The sequence below is a fragment of the Oncorhynchus gorbuscha genome, linkage group LG05, assembly GCF_021184085.1.
Source record: "Oncorhynchus gorbuscha isolate QuinsamMale2020 ecotype Even-year linkage group LG05, OgorEven_v1.0, whole genome shotgun sequence".
NCBI classification, from domain to species: Eukaryota; Metazoa; Chordata; class Actinopteri; order Salmoniformes; family Salmonidae; genus Oncorhynchus; species Oncorhynchus gorbuscha.
Genome location: NC_060177.1, coordinates 94304976 through 94328993, shown reverse-complemented (window position 1 = coordinate 94328993; position 24018 = coordinate 94304976). Strand labels below are relative to the sequence as shown.

Sequence of the window (24018 nt, the reverse complement as noted above, 5' to 3'; positions counted from 1 at the left end):
TTAATTAAGAACAAGGGTCTTTTATTCTCATTGACGAGGATTTCGAGGGGTATCGATTCTCGAGTTGAATTGTACGTTTCTCACGTCTCCTACGTTACAGTCGGAGGTTACACATGACACCCGTTCAACAGTAGCTACAGATTGTAGTGCTGTGTATGTTTTATAAAGAAATTCGGTGCTTTTTCCGGTACTAGAACAGAAATGGTTACTTCTGTGAAATGTCTTGACGTTATTGTACTGATTGAGTGGATCAAGTCTGCCTAGTAATTTGTCCGAATCTTCTGAAGGGGGTTAGTAAGCAACGTGTATATAAATCCTGTGTTCCTGATGCTTTGTATTGGACATGAGAGGGTTTTGAAGGCCACTGGTCAGCCATATTGGCACTGTCCCGTAGGAGCAGTCATCCATAGTGATGAATGAAATTCTACTCTTATTACAACTTTAAATATTTCAAGGATAAAAATGAACATGTATTTTTTCTGTAGTTGAGGATGTTAACATTGGTCATCAAAAAAATATATACTTTAAGGAAAATGTTTTTAGGCATCTTTATGTTTTTTTTAAACTCATAATTAAACATTTATTATTTTACTTTTTTTTTCAACAAGGAACATAGAACGAGACCACTGTCTCTTTTACAGCTGGGCCCTGCATATACATGTTTACACATATACAGTTTAGGTCCAATGATTTAAGAAACTACACAAGACAAACACAACTGTCACAGATAACACAAAAACATACAGCAACAGATTACATTTTACACATAGGGGAATAACCTGTTAGTGGAATAACCTAACAGCACAAGAACTTGCATTACCCAAAACAGTTACAAGCAATATGAAAATAAAAATCCTCCAATAAATATTTAAAATGGGTGACAAGAGTCTCAGGTTTAAGTTTAGTCTGCAGGCTATTCCATAGGCAAGGAGTGTAACAGGAAAAGACAGCCATAACCAACTCTGTGGAAACCACATGGGCCTCACGTGGAATCCATGCGTGAGACCTGGTTTTAGGAATCCTAATATTGATGACCGATGATAAATAAGAAGGTAGTTTATTCAGAATGATTCTTTATAGACAAACAGGAGAGCATGTTGTTCTCGTCTCACGGACAACGAAGTCCAACCCATATTTTGATATATGTAGAGTTCTGAGTTCTGTAGCCAGCACCTGTAATAAACCTGAAACAATATGGTGTCTAATTGAATGAATGTAGACATTAATAAATGCATTTCTATAGCGTCCCCATCATTCTAAACAATATTTTGGGAGTGCAAAGATGGAGGCAGCCTGGTCTCATTGACTAGATGTAACATAGTAAACGTGATTCCGGGACACAAGTAATTAGTATGATGTTACGTTTTGGTATGGTTACTTAAGGCAGAAACCCAGGGTGGGTGAATGGATGGGTGTATATACTGAATGTCTAGTGAGTTAAAATCTTATCATGCACAACTTTAATATTTTAGCTAATTAGCCATTTTTCAACCACGAGCAACTACTTAGCATGTTCAGGTAACAGTTAACTCCTAAAAGTAACCCTAGCTAGAAATAATAACATATGTTATTGGTTACATACACATGGTTAGCAGGTGTTATTGCGAGTGTAGCGAAATGCTTGTGCTTCTAGTTCCGACAGTGCATCAGTATCTAACAATTCCACAACACATACCTAATGGAGTAAGAATATATGGATGAGAAATGAGAGGGCGGTAATAGTCTAAGATGCAGTAGATGGTATAGAATACAGTATATACATATGAGATGAGTAGTGCAAGGTATGTAAACATTAAAGTGACTAGTTTTTGGCCTTCTTGTGACATCTGGTGCTGTAGGTGTCCTGGAGGGCAGGTAGTTTGCCCCCGGTGATGCGTTGGGCAGACCGCACCACCTTCGGGAGAGCCGTGCAGTTGCCGTACCAGGCAGTGATACAGCCCAACAGGATGCTCTCAATTGTGCCTCTGTAAAAGTTTAGGTGACAAGCCAAATTACTCCAGCCTCCTGAGGTTGACGTGGCGCTTAGCACACTCTGTGTGGGTGGACCAATTCACTTTGTCAGTGATGTGTATGCTGAGGAACTTTAAAACGTTCCACCTTATCCACTGCTGTCCGGGGATAGGGGGGTGCTCCCTCCACGATCATCTGTTTTGTTGACGTTGAGTGGGAGGTTGTTTTCCTGACACCACACTTTGAGTGCCTCACCTCCTCCCTGTAGGCTGTCTTGTTGGTAATCATGCCCACTACTGTTGTGTCTTGATGGAGTTGGTGTGGTGTCCACGCAGTCATGGGTGAACAGGGAGTACAGGAGGGGGCTGAGCACACCCTTGTGGGGCCCCAGTGTTGAGGATCAGCAAAGTGGAGATGTTTCCTACCTTTACCACCTGGGGGCGTCCAGGATCCAGTTGCACAGAGCCCGGTTCAGACCCAGGTCCTCGAGCTTGATGAGCTTGGGGGGTACTATGGTGTTGAATGCTGAGCTGTAGTCACTGAACAGCATTCTCGCATAGGTATTCCTCTTGTCCAGATGGGTTAGGGCAGTGTGTGTGTGTGTGCATAGTCAATGAACAGCATTCTTACGTAGGTAATCCTCTTGTCCAGATGGGATGATGCAATCGCCATCCACAAGCTTCCCACAACACAGTTGAAGTTTACATACACCTTAGCCAAATACATTTAAACTCAGTTCACAATTCCTGACATTTGATCCTGGTAAAAAAAATATATATTTCTTAGGTCAGTTAGGATCACCACTTTATTTTAAGAATGTGAAATGTCAGAATAATAGTAGAGAATTATTTCAGCTTTTAATTCTTTCATCACATTCCCAGTGGGTCAGAAGCTTACACTCAATTAGTATTTGGTAGCATTGCCTTAAACTGTTTAACTTGGGTCAAATGTTTCAGGTAGCCTTCCATAAGCTCCTGACAGAGCTGGTGTAACTGAGTTAGGTTTGTAGGCTTCCTTGCTCGCACATTCTTTTTCAGTTCTGCTCACACATTTTCTATAGGATTGAGGTCCGGGCTTTGTTGGCCACTCCAATACCTTGACTTTGTTGTCCTTAAGCCATTTTGCCACAACTTTGGAAGCAGGCTTGGGGTCATTGTCCATTTGGAAGACTCATTTGCGACCAAGCTTTAACTTCCTGTCTGATGTCTTGGGATGTTACTTCAATATATCCTCATCATTTTCCTCCCTCATGATGCCATCTATTTCGTAAAGTGCACCAGTCCCTCCTGTAGCAAAACACCACCACAACATGATGCTGCCACCCCCGTGCTTCACGGTCGGGATGATGTTCTTCGGCTTGCAAGCCTCCCCCTTTTTTCTCCAAACATAACGATGGTCATTATGGCCAAACAGTTCTATTTTTGTTTCATCAGACCAGAGGATGTTTTTCCAAAAGTATGATCTTTGTCCCCATGTGCAGTTACAAACCGTAGTCTGGCTTTTTTATGGTGGTTTTGGAGCAGTGGCTTCTTCCTTGCTAGCGGCCTTTCAGGTTATGTCGATACAGGACTCGTTTTACTGTGGATATAGATACTTTTGTACCGGTTTCCTCCAGCATCGTCACAAGGTCCTTTGCTGCTGTTCTGGGATTGATTTGCACTTTTCACACCAAAGTACGTTCATCTCTAGGAGACAGAACGTGTCTCCTTCCTGAGCGGTATGATGGCTGTGTGGTCCCATGGTGTTTATTTGCGTACTATTGTTTGTACAGATGAAAGTGTTACCTTCAGGTGTTTGGAAATTGTTCCCAAGGACTAACCAGACTTGTGGAGGTCTACAATTTCTTTCTGAAGTCTTGGCTGAGTTCTTTTGATTTTCCCATGATGTCAAGCAAAGAGGCACTGAGTTTGAAGGTAGGCCTTGAAATACATCCACAGGTACACCCCCAATTGACTCAAATGATGTCAATTAGCCTATCAGAAGCTTCTAAAGCCGTGACATCATCTTCTGGAATTTTCCAAGCCGTTTAAAGGCACAGTCAACTTAGTGTATGTAAACTTCTGACCCACTGGAATTATGATGCAGTGAAATAATCTGTCTGTAAACAATTGTTGGAAAAATTACTTCTGTCATGCACAAAGTAGATGTCTTAACCGACTTGCCGAAACTATAGTTTTTTTAACAAAACATTTGTGGAGTGTGTATTACTAGTGCAAAAAGGACATGTTAATTCTCTGGATAAGAGCGTCTGCTAAATGACTTAAATGTAAATGTTAATTAGTGGGTGATTTCATAACCAAAGTGGGTGGACAAATTTGATAGTGGTAGATGCCTAGTCTCCCTTATGGTTCAGTTGGGGATGGACAGATCCATCCGCAGCAGGTATTAATTTAGAATGGAAAATGGATGTGTGTATGCAGCATGTTGGTGCCTACCTGGTTAAATAAAGGTGAAATAAAATTTAAAAAAACATGTCAGTGCATTGATTTGTTCCTCTAATCAAACCAGAGTTGTTTCAAACTAAAACGTATAGTCTCGGCGCCTGAGAATATCTGAATAAAAATATACATGTGGTGGGTCCCATGTTTGAGGAGCTGAAATGTAAAAATACCAGAAATGTTCCTGCACACGGGTGTATTTCTCTTAAATTGTGCACAAATTTGTTTTACATCCCTTTTTTAGTGAGCGTTTCTCCTTCGCCAAGATAATCCGTCCACCTGACAGGTGTGGCATATCAAGAAGCTGATTAAACGGCAGGATCATTACACAGGTGCACCTTGTGATGGGGACAATTTTAAAGGCCAGTTTTAAAGTGCTGTTTTGTCACACAACTCCAGATGTTTCAAGTTGAGGGATTTTTGACATTTGGCTCACTGCAGCAATGTACGGCAGCAGTTTCTCTACCATAAGCTACCGCCAACATCGTTTTTGAGATAATTTGGCAGTATGTCCAACTGGCCACAACCGCAGACCACGGCAGCCCAGGACTTCAACATCTGACTTCTACACTTGCTGGATTGTCTGAGACCAGCCACCCGTACAGCTAATGACACTGGGTTTGCACAACTGAAGAATTTCTGCACAAACTGTCTCGGGGAAGCTAATCTGCGTGCTCGTCATCCTTCTCAGGGTCTTGCCAATGAAGAGGAGTGGGAAAAACATTCCACAATCAACAGCCTGATCCGCTCTGTGAAGGAGATGTGTCTCGCTGCATGACGCAAATGGTGGTCACACCAGATACTGACTGGTTTTCTGATCCACACCCCCTAACTTGTTATTAAGGAATCTGTGACCAACCGAAGCAGGTCTATATTCAGTCATGTGAAATCCATATATTGGGTCTGAATTGGTTTAATTTCCTTATTTGAATTAACTCAGTAAAAATCATTGAAATTGTTTTGTTTTAAGTGTAGATTTTGAAAGATGCACACCCCCAGTTTACCTCAGATATGTATGTATGTATGTATGTATGTATGTATCCTGATATAAAGTGTTCTGTGTGTGTGTATATGGCCATACCGTTTTATTGGTTTATAATGTATTTTTATAGCCACCCTGGAGTGCAGGTCATTGTTTTAAAAGTGCTATGAAATGTGAGTAATTCTCCAGGGACCCGAATTATATAGTTATGATTATGTTCCTACACAATTGACTGATTCTTACATGCGGCCCACTTAGACGTTAAATCATGGATAACATTTAGTATTTTACCCACTGAGAGAACAGACTTTCACCAAATTGACCATTTTCATGATTTATGTTTCTGGGGTTTGTATTCTGTTTTAGACATTTCATTCAATGAGAATAGCCTCTTTTTTTTTTTTTTTTTTTTTTGTGGAGTTGCCATATGATTTTAACTTATCAAATCTGACGGCAAGTTATTCAGCTGACGGTCAACTTCTTTGCATGCTGTTTACCTAGCGTGAGATGTTTACCTAGCGTGAGATGTTTACCTAGCGTGAGATGTTTACCTAGCGTGAGATGTTTACCTAGCGTGAGATGTTTACCTAGCGTGAGATGTTTACCTAGCGTGAGATGTTTACCTAGCGTGAGATGTTTACCTAGCGTGAGATGTTTACCTAGCGTGAGATGTTTACCTAGCGTGAGATGTTTACCTAGCGTGAGATGTTTACCTAGCTGAAATGTTTACCTAGCGTGAGATGTTTACCTAGCGTGAGATGTTTACCTAGCGTGAGATGTTTACCTATCTTGAGATGTTTACCTAGCGTGAGATGTTTACCTAGCGTGACATGTTTACCTAGCGTGACAGCTGAAAAGATCTATTTGACACAATGTGTTTGCCGTAACTAAGCGATTTCGCTATCTTGCTGTCACCCACTAAGCATCTTGCTGTCACCCACTAAGCTAGGTACTTGTCATATTTTCCTCTAAAAGTAAACTGTAAACATCTCGCTGTTATATGGCCGCCTTGAATTGGGTTTAGATCCGCTTTAATGCCTTGAATTGGGTTTAGATCCGCTTTAATGCCTTGAATTGGGTTTAGATCCGCTTTAATGCCCTGAATTGGGGTTAGATCCGCTTTAATGCCCTGAATTGGGGTTAGATCCGCTTTAATGCCCTGAATTGGGTGCAGATCCGCTTTAATGCCCTGAATTGGGGTTAGATCCGCCTTAATGCCCTGAATTTTGTCCCCCTGGTGTTCTGTTTCCGTTCATCTTAAAAGGTTGAATGATTCCCAAATGGATGAGATTTTTCCTTTTTATTTTTAATCCTACCTTTTTTAAAATCTGTAATTTCAGATGGAGACGCGTACAATAATCTGTCTATTATTACACTTTTGGGTGGATCACCCTGCCAATCAGCGAAGAGGAGTGAAACTGTTGGGCTTGTAAACGAAAGGTTGCAAGTTCAAATCCCAGAGCTGACAAGGTACAAATCTGTCGTTCTGCCCCTGAACAGGCAGTTCACCCCACTGTTCCTAGGCCGTCATTGAAAATAAGAATTTGTTCTTAACTGACTTGCTTGGTTAAATAAAAGGTAAATAAATACAGAACTGGTTCCCAGCTGCACCTCACATAAAGAAATGACAGTTTGAAATGCACCAATTAAGATGTACATTTAGATTACAACGTACACATAGGCTCTAGTTAAAACAGAATATCCAGATGTTTTTTTTTTAAATTAAAAGCTCAGATTTACACGAGCAGACTTTCACAAGGTGCTGAAACCACCTTGTGGTTCCCTGTTTTCACTTCGTCATTATGGGGTATCGGGTGTAGATAAATTGTTTGATTTAATCCATTTTAGAATAAGGCTGTGATGTAACAAAATGTGGGCAAGGTCTGAATACTTTCTGAATGCACTGTATATAAGGGGGGGGGTCTGGCTGTGGTGCTTAATTCCTGGTTCTCATTCCCTGCATGAGACCATCCACTTGGCCCCTGTGTCACTCTAACCACTAGGCTACCCTGCCACCCCTGTATGATGGTGGGGTGGATAAACAAGGAGGATTCTCATCGTTTAAATGTCCAGTTTGGGAACATTTTGGCTTCCCAGTAGATTACAACGGCGACGGATAGAGTAAGTCAACGATGCATCTGTCAACTCCTCAAACAACATGTTGACACATTAACGCCAACATCCGTCTCCCCTCTGCATTCAAGCAGCCCTTTTGTAGCTGATTCTTACCGGGGGCCAAAGAAATTACAATTTGATAATGGGCGCAGATATGCGTCTATTCTCGGTGGTCGAGAATAATGGGTTGTTTCAGCACCTTGTGAAAGTCCGAGCCATGCTTAACATTGATTTCACACCCATATTGCAATGTATTTTATTGTTTCAATAACCTTGTTTTTTAAATTTAATAAAATGAGTTATTCCTGATGGTACGATCATCAGACATTGACTCATGATGATTATCAGGAAAACCAACACTTAATATATTAAAATATTTAATATTTATTTTTTCTTAAATTAACCACAGCAGCTGTTGGCATTTAGTTTTCCTGCTATACCGAACCGTGACACCCAAAACCCCAATATGTCCTGAACTGTGGTTCACAACCTGTTGCACCCTCTAGTACAATGCAGTTTTTTTACATCACAAAACGGACGGCTCTTTGTCATACACTCCGGCATTCAACGTACTTTTTGTGCTACCTGAAATTTGAGACACCGTGTCATTCCTTGCACAGCCCTGGGGGGGGGGGGGGGGGGGCCTGATCTTTTTAAGTAAGAGAACTTGCACAATTGGTGGCTGACTAAATACTTTTTTTGCCCCACTGTACGTCTCTACTGCCATTCATTCCCATTTTAGATGGCTTTTGGATATCTCCCTGACCAAGATGGCTCCCATTCCGGAATGTTGAGTGTTTATGACATAGCTTCTCCAGGAATAATTTAAATAGGATCTCTGTGGTTGTCGCTTGGTTCCTTGATCTATAGGCTGTGCATCAAGGTAGCGTACACTGCCTTGATAACCAAATATATCATCTCAGCAATTGTTCAAACAATAAACTTAACATTGTAGTCTTATAAGAATCCACCAAACGGGGTATTTCTGAAGTAATAGCGAACTACTGATGCACCGTAAACGCAGCTGGTGGCCGTGATCCTTCTCTCTGTGACATCAGATTAAAATAGAACGTAATCCTATGGGAGTGAATACATTGAAGCATCATATCAAACTGGAATAATGTTGTAGGCTACGGGAATATTTGCCAGGGCCAGTTATTTTTTATGAATCTTATTTCGCATGGGGAAGATCTGGGAAGCTTAAAGGCGACCGGCAGGCAGGCCCGGCGACCGGCAGGCAGGCCCGGCGACCGGCAGGCAGGCCCGGCGACCGGCAGGCAGGCCCGGCGACCGGCAGGCAGGCCCGGCGACCGGCAGGCAGGCCCGGCGACCGGCAGGCAGGCAGGCCCGGCGACCGGCAGGCCCGGCGACCGGCAGGCCCGGCGACCGGCAGGCCCGGCGACCGGCAGGCCCGGCACAAGAACAAGGCAATGTAATGAAAGTTTAGGTTGGATATACATGTAGGCCTAGCTAGTATTTACATATGCAATTCTTTCAAATGAGCTTAGTGGTAATGTTTAATGTTTTTAACGTTTCCTATCTGCCTATATCAAATGGGAAAACAGATCACTGCCCCCCCTGTAAGTACCTGTAAGCATTTGATTGTTACTGTTAGTGAAATATAATCTTTAAAAAAAAAATATATATATATATATATATATTTATTTTATTTATTTTATTTATTATTTATATTTATATATATATATATATATTTATTTTTTTAACAAATTGTCATAAATAAAATGTTATTTGGGAGTCTAGAAATGCGTGGACCGGCGAGGTATCATGTTACCAAATGGTGTCCGCTGCTCAGACTCCACCCACAAGCTCTCGCGTGTATCTCTCTGCACGCAGAGCCTTTTTTCGGAAGCTTTTCCTGACCCAACCGACCTCTTGGTCTGCTGGTCATCAGAGCAAACGTCAAATGATTTTCCTGAATATTGCCTCTCTGTCTAATACGTCCAACACCTGTTTCCTCATTTTGATGTAGTGACGTCTCCTCTGCAAGTCACACGATGACCAGTTCCTGCCGACTCGGTGTTGTCAAAGATTCCTTTTGAAATGGTTCCACTCTTAATAAACACGACGTCCTGCCATCACTACCTTTGAGTCCAGTCTGAAATCCACAGAGAAATGATTTAATACTTGACTTTACATCTCAGATTTTTGAATTGTGTTATGGAGTAGAGAAGCCACGACTCTACAATATAAATGACTCTAAGTATTGAGACGTTGTGTTGGTAGGTAGTGTTGGTAGGTAGTTTTGGTTATCGCCTCGGCCAGGGTTTCCGTTAAAACTGGAATAGCCGACGTTTGGATGATATTTAAATATTTTTAAAACTGTTGTCTGCTAGTCTTGTCTGGGGGGGGGGTGTCCAACTGGGTCCAAGAGAATGCTGTTTAATTCATTGATGGAAATACCAGTCAATAGACATGCATTTGACCAGTCATGCTTATCGGTCAATAGGTTACTTTTGTATAATATAGTGGAATTAAATTGCTGTGTGGATTTTTGTTAGGCTTTGATAAACTACTATGAACTGAATCTCAGCGGCGCCCCAGCCTCTCTGACAGTGGCCCCGCCCCTCTGACAGTGGCCCCGCCCCTCTGACAGTGGCCCCGGCCCTCTGACAGTGGCCCCGGCCCTCTGACAGTTATGCTTTTTATAAGCCCAATCATTGCGCAACAATTCTAAATGCAATTGTGTGTTAACGGTTTTAGATGGTTTAATGAACTATTTTCATTGTTCAATTGAAGCGCGGGTTCCCATTGGCCATTAAAGTGCACAGGCAATGGTAGGTAGGCTTCAGTGCATCACACCACTTTGCAATGAGCTGAAGGCAGTAAATAGTGCATTCAGAACCCTTCACTCTTTCTGCATTTTATGTTACAACCTTATTCTAAAATTGATTTGAATAGTTTTCTCATCAATCTACACAATATACCCCATAATGAAAAAGCAAAAACAGGTTTTTAGAAATTTTTGCAAAGGTATTTAAAAATAAATCATGTATTTACATAAGTATTCAGACCCCTTGCTCTGAGATTCGGGTGCATTTTGTTTCCATTGAACTTTCTACAACTTGACTCGAGTCCACCTGGGGGTAACTTCAATTGATTGAACATGGTTTTGAAAGGCACACGCCTGTAAAGGTCCCACAGTTGACAGTGCATGTCAGAGCGAAAACCAACCCATGAGGTCAAAGGAATTGTCCCTTGAGCTCTGAGACAGGACTCTGTTGAGGCACAGATCTGGAGAAGGGTACCAACAAATGTCGGCCGCATTGAAGATCCCCAAGAACACAGTGACGTCCATCATTCTTAGCAGTTTGGAGCCACCAAGACTCTTCCGAGAGCTGGCCGCCCGGCCAAGCTGAGCAAATAGGGGAGGGAGAATGGCCTTGGTCAGGGAGGTGATGGTCACTCTGAAAGAGCTCCAGAGTTCTTCTGTGGAGATGGGAGAACCTTCCAGAAGGACAACCATCTCTGCAGCACTCCACCAATCGGGCCTTTATGGTAGAGTGGCCAGACGGAAGCCACCCCTCAGTAAAAGGCACATACCCAAAAAACACTTGAGGCTGTAATCGCTGCCAAAGGTGCTTAAACAAAGTACTGCGTAAAGGGCATCCCTCAGGAGACCATCCGCCACCTCATCAGGAGCATGCCCATGTAACAGTAACTTTAGACCGTCCCCTCGCCCACTCATGTAAATGTCATACTTCAGTTATTTTTGAAAACGTTTTTACAAACTTCCTTTATCATTATGGGGTATTGTGATGTCATTATGGGGTATTGTGTGTAGATTGATGGGGAAACTTTTTAATGAGTTTTTTATTTATATATTTTACATAACTGGAAAATGTGACCGGTTCTGAGAGCTTTTCGAATGTATTTAATTGTTTGAGACTTGAATGTTTTACCACTTCGTATTGAGTTATGTCTTAAAGGCTTTAAATTAAAATCTGACCATATAAACACAGGCAATTAGGGAACACTTACACAACACAATGTAACTCTCAAGTCAATCACACTTCTGTGAAATCAAACTGTCCACTTAGGAAGCAACACTGATTGACAATAAATTCCACATGCTGTTGTGCAAATGGAATAGACAACAGGTGGAAATTGTAGGCAATTAGAAAGACTCCCCCAATAAAGGAGTGGTTCTGCAGGTGGTGACCACAGAACACTTCTCAGTTCCTATGCTTCCTGGCTGATGTTTTGGTTACTTTTGAATGCTGTCGGTGCTTTCACTCTAGTGGAAGCATGAGACTGAGTCTACAACCCACACAATGTGGCTCAGGTAGTGCAGCTCATCCAGGATGGAACATCAATGCGAGCTGTGGCAAGGTTTGCTGTGTCTGTCAGCGTAGTGTCCAGAGCATGTAGGTGCTACCAGGAGACAGGCCAGTACATCAGGAGACGTGGAGGAGGCCGTAGGAGGGCAACAACCTAGCAGCAGGACCGCTACCTCCGCCTTTGTGCAAGGAGGAGCAGGAGGAGCACTGCCAGAGCCCTGCAAAATGACCTCCAGCAGGCCACAAATGTGCATGTGTCTGCTCAAATAATCAGAAACAGACTCCATGAGGGTGGTATGAGGGCCCGACGTCCACACGTGGGGGTTGTGCTTACAGCCCAACACCGTGCAGGACGTTTGGCATTTGCCAGAGAACACCAAGATTGGAAAATTTGCCACTGGCGCCCTGTGCTCTTCACAGATGAAAGCAGGTTCACACTGAGCACATGTGACAGTCTGGAGACTCCGTGGAGAATGTTCTGCTGCCTGCAACCTCTTCCAGCATGACCGGTTTGGTGGTGGGTCAGTCATGGTGTGGGGTGGCATTTCTTTGGGGGACCGCACAGCCCTCCATGTGCTCGCCAGGCGTAGCCTGACTGCCATTAGGTACCGAGATGAGATCCTCAGACCGCTTGTGAGACCATATGCTGGTGCAGTTGGCCCTGGGTTCCTCCTAATGCAAGACAATGCTAGACCTCATGTGGCTGGAGTGTCAGCAGTTCCTGCAAAAGGAAGGCGTTGATGCTATGGACTGGCCTTCCCCAGACCTGAATCCAATTGAGCACATCTGGGACATCATGTCTCGCTCCATCCACCAACGCCACAGACTGTCCAGGAGTTGGCGGATGCTTTAGTCCAGGTCTGGGAGGAGATCTCTCAGGAGACCATCCGCCACCTCATCAGGAGCATGCCCATGTAACAGTAATTTTAGACCGTCCCCTCGCCCATACCCGGGCGAGAACCAGGGACCCTCTGCACACATCAACAACAGTCACCCACGAAGCATCGTTACCCATCGCTCCACAAAAGCCACGGCCCTTGCAGAGCAAGGGGAACTACTACTTCAAGGTCTCAGAGCAAGTGACATCACCAATTTGAAACGCTATTTAGCTCGCACCACCGCTAACGAGCTAGCTGTTTCACATCCGTTAAACCCAGGCGTTGTAGGGAGGTCATACAGGCACGTGGAGGCCACACACACACTACTTAGCCTCATTTTGACTTGTTTTAAGGAAATTACATCAGTTGGATCAGCCTGTAGTGTGGTTTTCCACTTTAATTTTGTGCGACTCCAAATCCAGACCTCCATGGGTTGATAAATTTGATTTCCATTGATAATTTGTGTGATTTTGTTGTAAGCACATTCAACTATGTAAAGAAAAGTATTTAATAAGAATATTCCATTAATTCAGATCTAGGATGTGTTATTTTAGTGTTCCCTTGAATTTTTTTGAGCAGTGTATATTCTGGCATTCCGACCAATGGAACATGTGCGGTGATACTTAATGAATATGATGTCAGTTCGGTTGTCATCTGAGACATTCTCATCAATGATCAAATTACATAAACTCTACAGTGGAAAGTCTACACATCAGAGTTATCGGATTCACATGGAATTGTTGTTCAATTTAAATGTTTGACTATGAAATTATTTGTGATTGGATGAAATGTGATTTTTAGCTTCTAAAATGTGAGATTTAGGTTTTCATAAGGCAGGGCTCTGCTCAATCAGTGGCCCGCCCCTGTGAAGGGACGTGGGCTATAAAACTTTTCAAACACGCCCTCCTCTCCCTTCCTATATAAGCCCTTGACAATATAACTTCCTGTTCCGAGGATGTAGGATGACGGTCCTATGTCAGAATGGTTCAGATAATGACTACAGAACAAAGCTCACATCAGCGTGAGCTTTGGTTGCGAATGGTATGGACTTTGAACTCTTATTCACTACAGAAGTGATAGCTCCTAGCCGTTGAGTTAGCAACAGCAGATGCAAACGAGGGTTTGGAAGGAACAGACAGAGTATCCCATCTATCACCCAACGATGTTACTACAACGTATCCAATTGACCACCAGAGACATTATGCAAAGGACTCGGTTTGGCAACACTGTCTTCCATCTACCACCAACCTACTGAAGCGCAGCTCAGAGTAAATATTTATTGCATTTTCCTTTTCCAAATGGGCGGTAATTTAGAATGCATAAGATACTGTATTTACGATAGCACAGCTTCTCCCTGTGTCCCTCAGTCTTCCCGCTCTTTCACTCCAAACCAGACCTTTTCCTTTGTGTAACCAGCTGTCATATCTGTTCCGCCCGCTAGGGACCTTTTCCTTTATGACGTAATTTTGTAATCAAGTTATGATTTAATTTGACTATTTCGTAAATAAAATAATTAAACCCAATTTTTGTATTGCTGATTCAAATTGTTAGCCAGGGTTCGTGCAGATAACCAAGAATTTTACAACTTTCAGATGAGACTGAATTAAGATGACGATTGATATTGATGTAAAATATTACTAGGTCTTTAAGAGTTTATTTCGGAAGATAACAGCTCTATAAATATTATTTTGTCGTACCCGACTCTCTAATTACATTTACATGATCAGTCAGGTGATATTAATTACGGAGAAATTATTTTATAGAATAGCATGTCATATCACTTAATCCGGCATAGCCAAAGACACGACAGCAGTATGCATTAGGGCAGATAGCGTTATCCTCGTATCCGCCAGACCCAGATCTGTCCGTTGGACTGCCAGATGGTGAAGCGTGATTCATCACTCCAGATAATTCGTTTCCGCAGCTCCGGAATGGCGGCAAGCTTTACACCACTCCAGCCGGCGCTTGGCTTTGAGCATGGTGATCTTAGGTTTGTGTGCGGCTGCTCGGCCATGGAAAACCATTTCATGAAGCTCCCGACGAACAGTTCTTGTGCTGACGTTGCTTCCAGAGGCAGTTTGCAACCGAGGACAGACTTTGTGCATCAGCATTCGGCTGTTCATCCTGTTCTTTTGAGCTTGTGTGGCCTACCACTTCACAGCTGAGCCGTTGTTGCTCCTAGACATTTCCACTTCACAATAATGGCACAGTTGACTGGGGCAGCTCTAGCAGGACAGACATTTGACGAACTGATTTGTTGGAAAGGTGGCATTCTATGATGGTGAGCTCTTAAGGCCATTCTACTGCCAATGTTTGTCTATGGAGATTGCATGACTGTGAGCTTGTGTTTTTATACACCTGTTAGCAAACTTGTGTGGCTGAAATGGCCGAACCTACACATTTTGAAGCGGTGTCCACATACTATTTGTGTGTATGAATTGCCACAATGATGATCTTCAAATGTATACATTTCATTGTCTCTGCTGCTCTGGACACTTCAGAGTAAAGAAACCAATGTGTCATTGAAACTATCAGTTGGTAGGGTTTCAGACCTGTCCGTCAATCACTGTGGGTGGGACTTTGAAGGAAGTTTGTCGATCCTATTTACATTGAGGCAAAAAAAACGAAGGGGTTCTGTTAATATGGATTTCCTGTTGAGAAACCATATAGAATTGCAGGAAAAATGGTTTTAAAAATGCACAAATTTTCAGGGGGAGGACCCCCACCCCAACACCCACACAGATTATGCACCCCCACTTTTATACGACGTCAGTCGTAATAAACGGACGGGTTGGAGAATGAAGCAGGTGTAAAACATGGGCTTTGAACAGACCTCTGTGATGGATAGACTTCAGTTCCACACCTGTTTATATATAAACCTAGTCCACACTCGCTGTTCACTCATCAAAGCACAGTAAAATAGCCTTGGTGCCCAACTCGGTGGCTGTATAGGCCTATGAATCATGCAAAAGACCAATGAGCCACAAAAACAATGTGGATTTCAACTCATTACCACTTACATTTACATGAGACATGTAAATTCCCTCACCGGAGACTATGATGAAGCATAATGCTCTGTAAATACATTTGACTGCGGGCAACCACGGCGTACAACAAATAACACTGGTACCGAGGAGGCGGGGCAGACTGACAAACCAGCTCTTTTTCCCCATGTCATCGCTGGCTTTGACTGACAGGTGCCTGTCCTATCAATAGATCACTAGAAGATGCGTATCGTTCATTCTAGCGGGAGAAGGGTTAAACAGACTTTTCTGACACAGCGAATTGAAACTAAAAATGTAAAAGGAGTTTTTCATTTATGAAGTGGAAAAAGAAGCTCACAGTGAGTCTCTGATTGTCCGTTTAGCTTTATGGACCGCAGACGACCTGCAATCAGAACTCTGGCCTATTGGCACGCAGCTGTTAATACTGCCCTCCTTTTTCTCCAGTCAGCAGCCGGGCGCGGTGGCCTACACCCACCCTACCACCGTGGCCAGCTACACAGTACACCAGGCACCGGTGGCTGCCCACACCGTGGCAGCAGCCTACGCTCCCACCGCTGCCTCGGTTGCTGTAGCCAGGCCCGCCCCAGTTGCCGTGGCAGCCGCAGCCACCGCCGCAGCCTACGGCGGGTACCAGCCGGCGCACGCCACCGCAGACTACGGCTACGCACAACGCCAGCCGGACGTCCCACCCCCGCCTCCCCCGGTCACCTCCCAGAACTACCAGGTGGGTTACCAGGTAACTAGCTGCCCAACTCTGTTTTTAATTCAACACAATGTTTTGAGTGTTCATGAATTTTTAGGCTAAAGCGTTCTTGAATGTACCCTGGGTAAATGTACCCTGGGTAAATGTACCCTGGGTAAATGTACCCTGGGTAATAACAAACAAGGAAACGGCTGAAGAAATTGCAACTAGCTTTCTCCTTTAAGTTCCTTTTTCTTTTTCAGAAGCGTTGCCAAGGCTCCCCATTTCAATACTTATTTTGAAGTGTCACCTTGGTTTTTAACTTAATTATTACATTTTCTTCTTCTCCAGACTGATTTTTGAAGGTGTTGGACCTCAGATATTCATTTAAAGTCTGTGCCCAGAAGCTGTTTGGTTTTTAATCACAGAACAGCTGAACGATTTTGGGGGTGGGTGGGGGGGTTTAAACTGTCAGCTGTGATCAAAACTCCTTGCAATGTCTTCAATTAGGTCTACTATGCAGATGCTGCTGTGATATTAGATCGGGGATAATTTGTTCGAATAACTCTGTTACGGCCAAAAGAAGTTTGTTATTTACAGTCCTGCACCATTTAACAAGGGTAGGGGAACTACCCCTAGTGGTTAGAGCGTTGGACTAGTAACCCAAAGGTTGATAGTTCAAATCCCTGAGCTTGACAAGGTAAAAATCTGTCGTTCTGCCCTCTGGGGTGGGGTCCTTCTGTAGCTCAGTTGGTAGAGCATGGCGCTTGTAACGCCAGGGTAGTGGGTTCGATTCCCGGGACCACCCATACGTAGAATGTATGCACACATGACTGTAAGTCGCTTTGGATAAAAGCGTCTGCTAAATGGCATATATTATTATATTTATTATATTGAAAAGGGCAGTTCTTAGGGTCGTCATGGTAAAATAAGAATTTGTTCTTAAGTGACTTGCCTAGTTAAATAAAGGTTAAAAAATAATGTTTGTAATCCATGAACGTAGCATTAGCTATTTTGAGAGGTTAGAGAATCAGGATACCGTACTGAATCGCCTTGTTTCACATCTTTTATGTTTAAATAAATAATAATAATAATAATAAATATGGGAGGTGAAATTATTTTGTTTTTTCCTGACAACTCCCCTGTGCTCTCCTCATTCAGGACTCCTACTCCTACGTACGGTCTACGGCCCCGGCGGTAACCTACGACCCTAAGCAGTACTACCAGCAGCCCGTAGCTAGCGCTGCGGTAGCCGTACAGCCCCAACCCACGGCAGAGTCCTACTACCAGACCGCCTCCCTTAACACCTCCTGGGACACCCCGTGGAAGAAATCCCTACCAGGTGATGGCGACTTTACACTTTTGCTACATATCGTCATTCCTTTTTACATTTTTTGGAGGGGGGGGGGGACATTCAATTAGATTGTCCTTTTAATAATCTCATCGTGTAGGCCAGGGGTCTCCAACATTTTCTAGCATGAGAGAGACTTTTATTTTTGTATTTTCAAATGGGCACAGTCTTCTCCTCTACCCTACAACTCTTTCCCCGGGGTCCTTGGTTGTAAAATGTGTTTTCTGTCAATATATTTGGTAAAATATAATATATATATATATTTTTTTCTGGTTTGGAATTTATTTCTGTTTTTTACTCTCGGTATTAATTATTCACGGACCAAACAATGAAATGGATGACTCAGAACAACGTCAATGCTTAAATCACAACCGAAGAGGGGGGTGTGTGTGAATGTAAATTCCCCCTTTTAATTGTGCATCTAACAAGAGAAATGTGTTGGTGCTGTTTCTGCTGTTAGGACTGATGCTGCACGTCAATACACACTTAGCGATACAATCGACACCCAATTCATACAAATAAATAATCATTATATTGTTCTGTCAGTTTTAATTTAAAGGTTTTGGGCGGGAAAGTCTGTTTCCTCACAAGACTGCTGTCATTAGCATTGCTAACTGGTTATATACAGAGGGATGTAATCCCGCCACCTGACAGACCAGGGCAGTATTGCTGGAAATTCATTGGTAGATATTGTGTTATGTTTGGCTTTTTTAAAAATAATTTAAGCCAATTGTGGCTAACCAGGGGTGGGATCATATCGATGTGTCTGATTGGATAGTAGCTGGGATCTTTGTTTATGACAGTTTGTGATGGAACGCATACAAAAAGTCAATGTGGTTTCAGAATTGATTGGTGAGATTCTCATAGGTGGGCTGGTAGTTACTAGATCTGCCTGTTGGGGACACTAGATCTGCCTGGTTGGGGGACACTAGATCTGCCTGGTTGGGGGACACTAGATCTGCCTGGTTGGGGGACACTAGATCTGCCTGGTTGGGGGACACTAGATCTGCCTGGTTGGGGGACACTAGATCTGCAAAAAGTCAATTTAATGGAAACATATCTGTTGGGAAAATGTACCTGATTTAAAAATATATATATATTTAAATTTGCACGGAAACCGTGCAAATATTCACATCTCTGCTTCTGCAGCTTCTAAAACAGGCTACACCCAGACAAGTCTGGCCCCCTACACCCAGACCCAGCAGACCAGGCAGGTGACGGCCATCAAGCCTGCTGTGCCCTCCACCTTCTCAATCTACCCGGTCTCCTCCACCGTTCAGCCCGTAGCCGCCGCCTCTGTGGTCCCCTCCTACTCCCAGAGCCCTACCTACTCCACCAACGCGGTCACGTACTCTGGTAAGCACGACATGCAAGCCGTAACCAGCATGCACTACCTGCCAACTACCTACTCAACCAACGCAGTCACGTACTCCCAGAGCCCCACGTATAGTACCAACCCCGTCGCCTACTCTGGTAAGCATTCAAATACACCTAGGGGTTGTAAAATTGGGCACATCTCCCCCACCCCTCCAAATTCCCTCCCAGGATTCCAGAAATCGAGGTTGGAGTATTCCTAGAGTCTGAAAGAGGAAGTCCTCCAACCAAGATTTCTGGAAAACCTCTCTGAATTTTGGGATTGTGACTGTAATGTTGTAATTAACTTCACCACTGCCTACGCAACTGTCTGACTTCTGGCCTGTCCTCTTATCCCTGGCCTGTCCTCTTGTCCCCTCTTATCCCTGTTTTTCTTCTCTCCTCTTATCCCTGTGGTCCTCTTATCAATGCCCCCCCCCCAAGGCACCTCGTATTCTGGCTACGAAGCTGCGGTGTACTCTGCTGCCTCTACCTACTACCAGCAGCAGCAGCAGCAGCAGCAGAAACAGGTGGTGGCGGCTGTAGCAGCTTCAGCAGCCTGGACTGGCAGCTCCTTCACCAAGAAACCTCCCTTCCAGGTCATATGTCTATTAGTGTTTTCTTACTGTTTTAAGGATATCTCTTTTTGGTATCTTAACTGCTTTTATTGTTAAGATTCAAATTAATTGTTTACCCCCTCCCCCTTCCAGAGCAAGCAGCTGAAACCCAAGCAGCCCCCCAAACCACCACAGATCCACTACTGTGATGTCTGCAAGATCAGCTGTGCAGGACCCCAGGTGAGCTTAGAGGACACCTCTAGCCGGGACCCCAGGTGAGCTTAGAGAACACCTCTAGCCCTCTCTCTAGCCAGGACCCCAGGTGAGCTTAGAGGACGCCTCTAGCCGGGACCCCAGGTGAGCTTAGAGGACGCCTCTAGCCGGGACCCCAGGTGAGCTTAGAGGACGCCTCTAGCCGGGACCCCAGGTGAGCTTAGAGGACGCCTCTAACCGGGACCCCAGGTGAGCTTAGAGGACGCCTCTAGCCGGGACCCCAGGTGAGCTTAGAGGACGCCTCTAGCCGGGACCCCAGGTGAGCTTAGAGGACGCCTCTAGCCGGGACCCCAGGTGAGCTTAGAGGACGCCTCTAGCCGGGACCCCAGGTGAGCTTAGAGGACGCCTCTAGCCGGGACCCCAGGTGAGCTTAGAGGACGCCTCTAGCCGGGACCCCAGGTGAGCTTAGAGGACGCCTCTAGCCGGGACCCCAGGTGAGCTTAGAGGACGCCTCTAGCCGGGACCCCAGGTGAGCTTAGAGGACGCCTCTAGCCGGGACCCCAGGTGAGCTTAGAGGACGCCTCTAGCCGGGACCCCAGGTGAGCTTAGAGGACGCCTCTAGCCGGGACCCCAGGTGAGCTTAGAGGACGCCTCTAGCCGGGACCCCAGGTGAGCTTAGAGGACGCCTCTAGCCGGGACCCCAGGTGAGCTTAGAGGACGCCTCTAGCCGGGACCCCAGGTGAGCTTAGAGGACGCCTCTAGCCGGGACCCCAGGTGAGCTTAGAGGACGCCTCTAGCCGGGACCCCAGGTGAGCTTAGAGGACGCCTCTAGCCGGGACCCCAGGTGAGCTTAGAGGACGCCTCTAGCCGGGACCCCAGGTGAGCTTAGAGGACGCCTCTAGCCGGGACCCCAGGTGAGCTTAGAGGACGCCTCTAGCCGGGACCCCAGGTGAGCTTAGAGGACGCCTCTAGCCGGGACCCCAGGTGAGCTTAGAGGACGCCTCTAGCCGGGACCCCAGGTGAGCTTAGAGGACGCCTCTAGCCGGGACCCCAGGTGAGCTTAGAGGACGCCTCTAGCCGGGACCCCAGGTGAGCTTAGAGGACGCCTCTAGCCGGGACCCCAGGTGAGCTTAGAGGACGCCTCTAGCCGGGACCCCAGGTGAGCTTAGAGGACGCCTCTAGCCGGGACCCCAGGTGAGCTTAGAGGACGCCTCTAGCCGGGACCCCAGGTGAGCTTAGAGGACGCCTCTAGCCGGGACCCCAGGTGAGCTTAGAGGACGCCTCTAGCCGGGACCCCAGGTGAGCTTAGAGGACGCCTCTAGCCGGGACCCCAGGTGAGCTTAGAGGACGCCTCTAGCCGGGACCCCAGGTGAGCTTAGAGGACGCCTCTAGCCGGGACCCCAGGTGAGCTTAGAGGACGCCTCTAGCCGGGACCCCAGGTGAGCTTAGAGGACGCCTCTAGCCGTCTCTCTAGCCAGGACCCAGTTGAGCTTAGAGGACACCTCTAGCCGGGACCCCAGGTGAGCTTAGAGGACACCTCTAGCCGGGACCCCAGGTGAGCTTAGAGGACGCCTCTAGCCGGGACCCCAGGTGAGCTTAGAGGACACCTCTAGCCGGGACCCCAGGTGAGCTTAGAGGACGCCTCTAGCCGGGACCCCAGGTGAGCTTAGAGGACGCCTCTAGCCGGGACCCCAGGTGAGCTTAGAGGACACCTCTAGCCGGGACCCCAGGTGAGCTTAGAGGACACCTCTAGCCGGGACCCCAGGTGAGCTTAGAGGACGCCTCTAGCCGGGACCCCAGGTGAGCTTAGGGACACCTCTAGCCGGGACCCCAGGTGAGCTTAGAGGACACCTCTAGCCGGGACCCCAGGTGAGCTTAGAGGACACCTCTAGCCGGGACCCCAGGTGAGCTTAGAGGACACCTCTAGCCGGGACCCCAGGTGAGCTTAGAGGACACCTCTAGCCGGGACCCCAGGTGAGCTTAGAGGACACCTCTAGCCGGGACCCCAGGTGAGCTTAGAGGACACCTCTAGCCGGGACCCCAGGTGAGCTTAGAGGACACCTCTAGCCGGGACCCCAGGTGAGCTTAGAGAACACCTCTAGCCCTCTCTCTAGCCGGGACCCCAGGTGAGCTTAGACGCCTTAGTAAGCCCTTGATGATTTGTTATTGTTGAACACACCCCTCCTTTCCATTGTGTGCTGAAGCGCGAAGGCCCACCTGAACTCTGAGCTAAAAAAAAAAAACGATCTAGAGAACCAGACTTTTACATGTCTCCCCGACCTCCCACCCAGACCTACAAGGAGCACCTGGAGGGCCAGAAGCACAAGAAGAAGGAGGTGGCCCTGAAAGTCTCACAGAGCAGCAGCAGCAGCAGTAGTGGAGGTGGAGGCTCAGCCCGGGGGACTCAGAACCAGCTCCGCTGTGAGCTCTGTGACATCTCCTGCACCGGGGCAGATGCGTATGCTGCACACATCCGAGGAGCCAAGCACCAGAAGGTAAGCTACCTGCTTTAAAAAATGCTTGTATGAAGCAGTTGTCACAGTTCTTTACATTTTTACATGGACCCAAAGAACCAGACTCTGAGACGAGTTCCACAATTACCGAGTCATAGTACTTAGCTTAGACACCAACGATACCAGACAGCTATCTGCTTAATGGGTCAACAACTCCTATCAAATACTTCCAGACCTCGGGGCCAGTCTGGGAGGGGGGGCTTAGGGGAGGAGAAGGATACCACATGATGTTTGGTCACCCAATGAGCACTCGATCTATGACTACATCACTCATCCGGTCAGGTTCCCCTGCTCAGATGTCGCGTTGTTTCAACCAATGGTTGCGTGCCACGTCGTTGTCGACTGTGTGTTCTGTGTGACACTCCGTTAAAATACCTATCCAGGTGTTGTAAGAGCTGGCATGTTTCGGAAACATCTCCATCTACAAGTGCCGTTTTGGTCACATCCTCTAATATATTCATCCCGATCCCAGTCAACATATTTTTAGTTTTAAAACTGCTGGGGTTGCATATCAGGGATGTTTTGTGCTGAAGCCCCACTGAAAAGCATTTATATTTTCCCCGGACTCTCTGAAATGTTTACGGCCGCACTGGTTGAGAAGTACTGCTAAAATGTCTCTTGTTCCCTGTGTAAAGGTGGTGAAACTCCACACCAAGCTGGGGAAGCCCATCCCCTCTACAGAACCAAATGTCGTGACCCAGACCCCTACGTCAACCACGGCCTCCTCCTCCTCCAAGACCCCTGCTTCCTCTTCTTCCACCCTCACAGGCTCCAACTCTTCCTACCTGAAACCGGTCAACATCGTCAGCCAGGGTGGTGTTGGGATTGGCAAGGGTCCAGCCATCAACAACCTATCAGCAGCCAATGCCACCACAGCCGTCAAGAAGGTCAACACCCCAAAGATCAACTTTGTTGGTAAGAAGGGGCTTTCTTGTCTGTTACATATCTTAAAAAGAAAATCTACTGGGAAGTACTGAAAGACTTGGGGAATCTTTTCCCTTCCAAAAAAACATAAGATATTAAAAAATAAATAATTATATGACCGTTTTGCCCCCTACTGAAATAAGCTTTGCAATGTGGAACATGGTCCCTGTTGAATGACAAGGGGCTTGGTCTAGACTAGGTTAGTCTGGTGTTGTGTTGGCAGTAGGGCTTCTCCGACCCCCAAAATATAAAAACAAATATTGGTCGACCGACAGTCTGTTCTTTTGACCAATTGATTGGTCAAAAAATTTTAAACGTCTATTTTTCCATAGACACGCACACCCGACGTTTTAATAAAATCAACTATATGTAGGCCATTGAGCTTGTCTGTTGCTTTTTTTTTTTTTTTAAGTGCTTTGATCAAATCATTATGACACACAAATTACTAACTGGGGAAGCCTGACCCTTCCCCTCCTCCCGCCGCTGCTGACCAGATTCTACCGTTTACGCTTCTGAAGTTACCGGTAACAGGCTACACCAGCGATCGGAAACCCTTTTCCATATGAAAGAGTATCTTACCGTTTCTACTGATCTGTGATTTTCAGATGTTTGTGGAGTCTTCATATCGCAATCATTTGTCACTTTTTAAATCAAAATTATATGAAAATGATAACTTTTAGATTTGTAGCTCCCATTGCCAATATGTCAAAATGGCCAACATACAGTGCCTTGTGAAAGTATTCGGCCCCCTTGAACTTT

General features: G+C 45.6%; 1 protein-coding gene across 7 annotated transcripts in view; it reads left to right on the top strand.

Moving 5' to 3' along the window:
• The window catches only part of LOC124036675 (zinc finger RNA-binding protein-like), a 42622-nt gene that overhangs the window by 592 nt on the left and 18012 nt on the right, over window positions 1-24018 (top strand). For 3 of the 7 annotated variants that reach the window (XR_006838943.1, XM_046351522.1, XM_046351519.1), the window contains exons 3-9: window positions 16111-16402; window positions 17510-17690; window positions 18849-19172; window positions 19497-19651; window positions 19763-19849; window positions 22114-22317; window positions 22971-23250. Coding sequence is in view for 6 of the 7 variants with exons in the window: in XM_046351522.1 (XP_046207478.1) it covers window positions 16111-16402; window positions 17510-17690; window positions 18849-19172; window positions 19497-19651; window positions 19763-19849; window positions 22114-22317; window positions 22971-23250 (1523 nt within the window). In the remaining variant the exon portion in view is untranslated. The remainder of the gene's footprint in view (window positions 1-16110; window positions 16403-17509; window positions 17691-18848; window positions 19173-19496; window positions 19652-19762; window positions 19850-22113; window positions 22318-22970; window positions 23251-24018) is intronic. The other 4 variants (XM_046351520.1, XM_046351521.1, XM_046351524.1 and 1 more) reach the window with 4 other exon arrangements.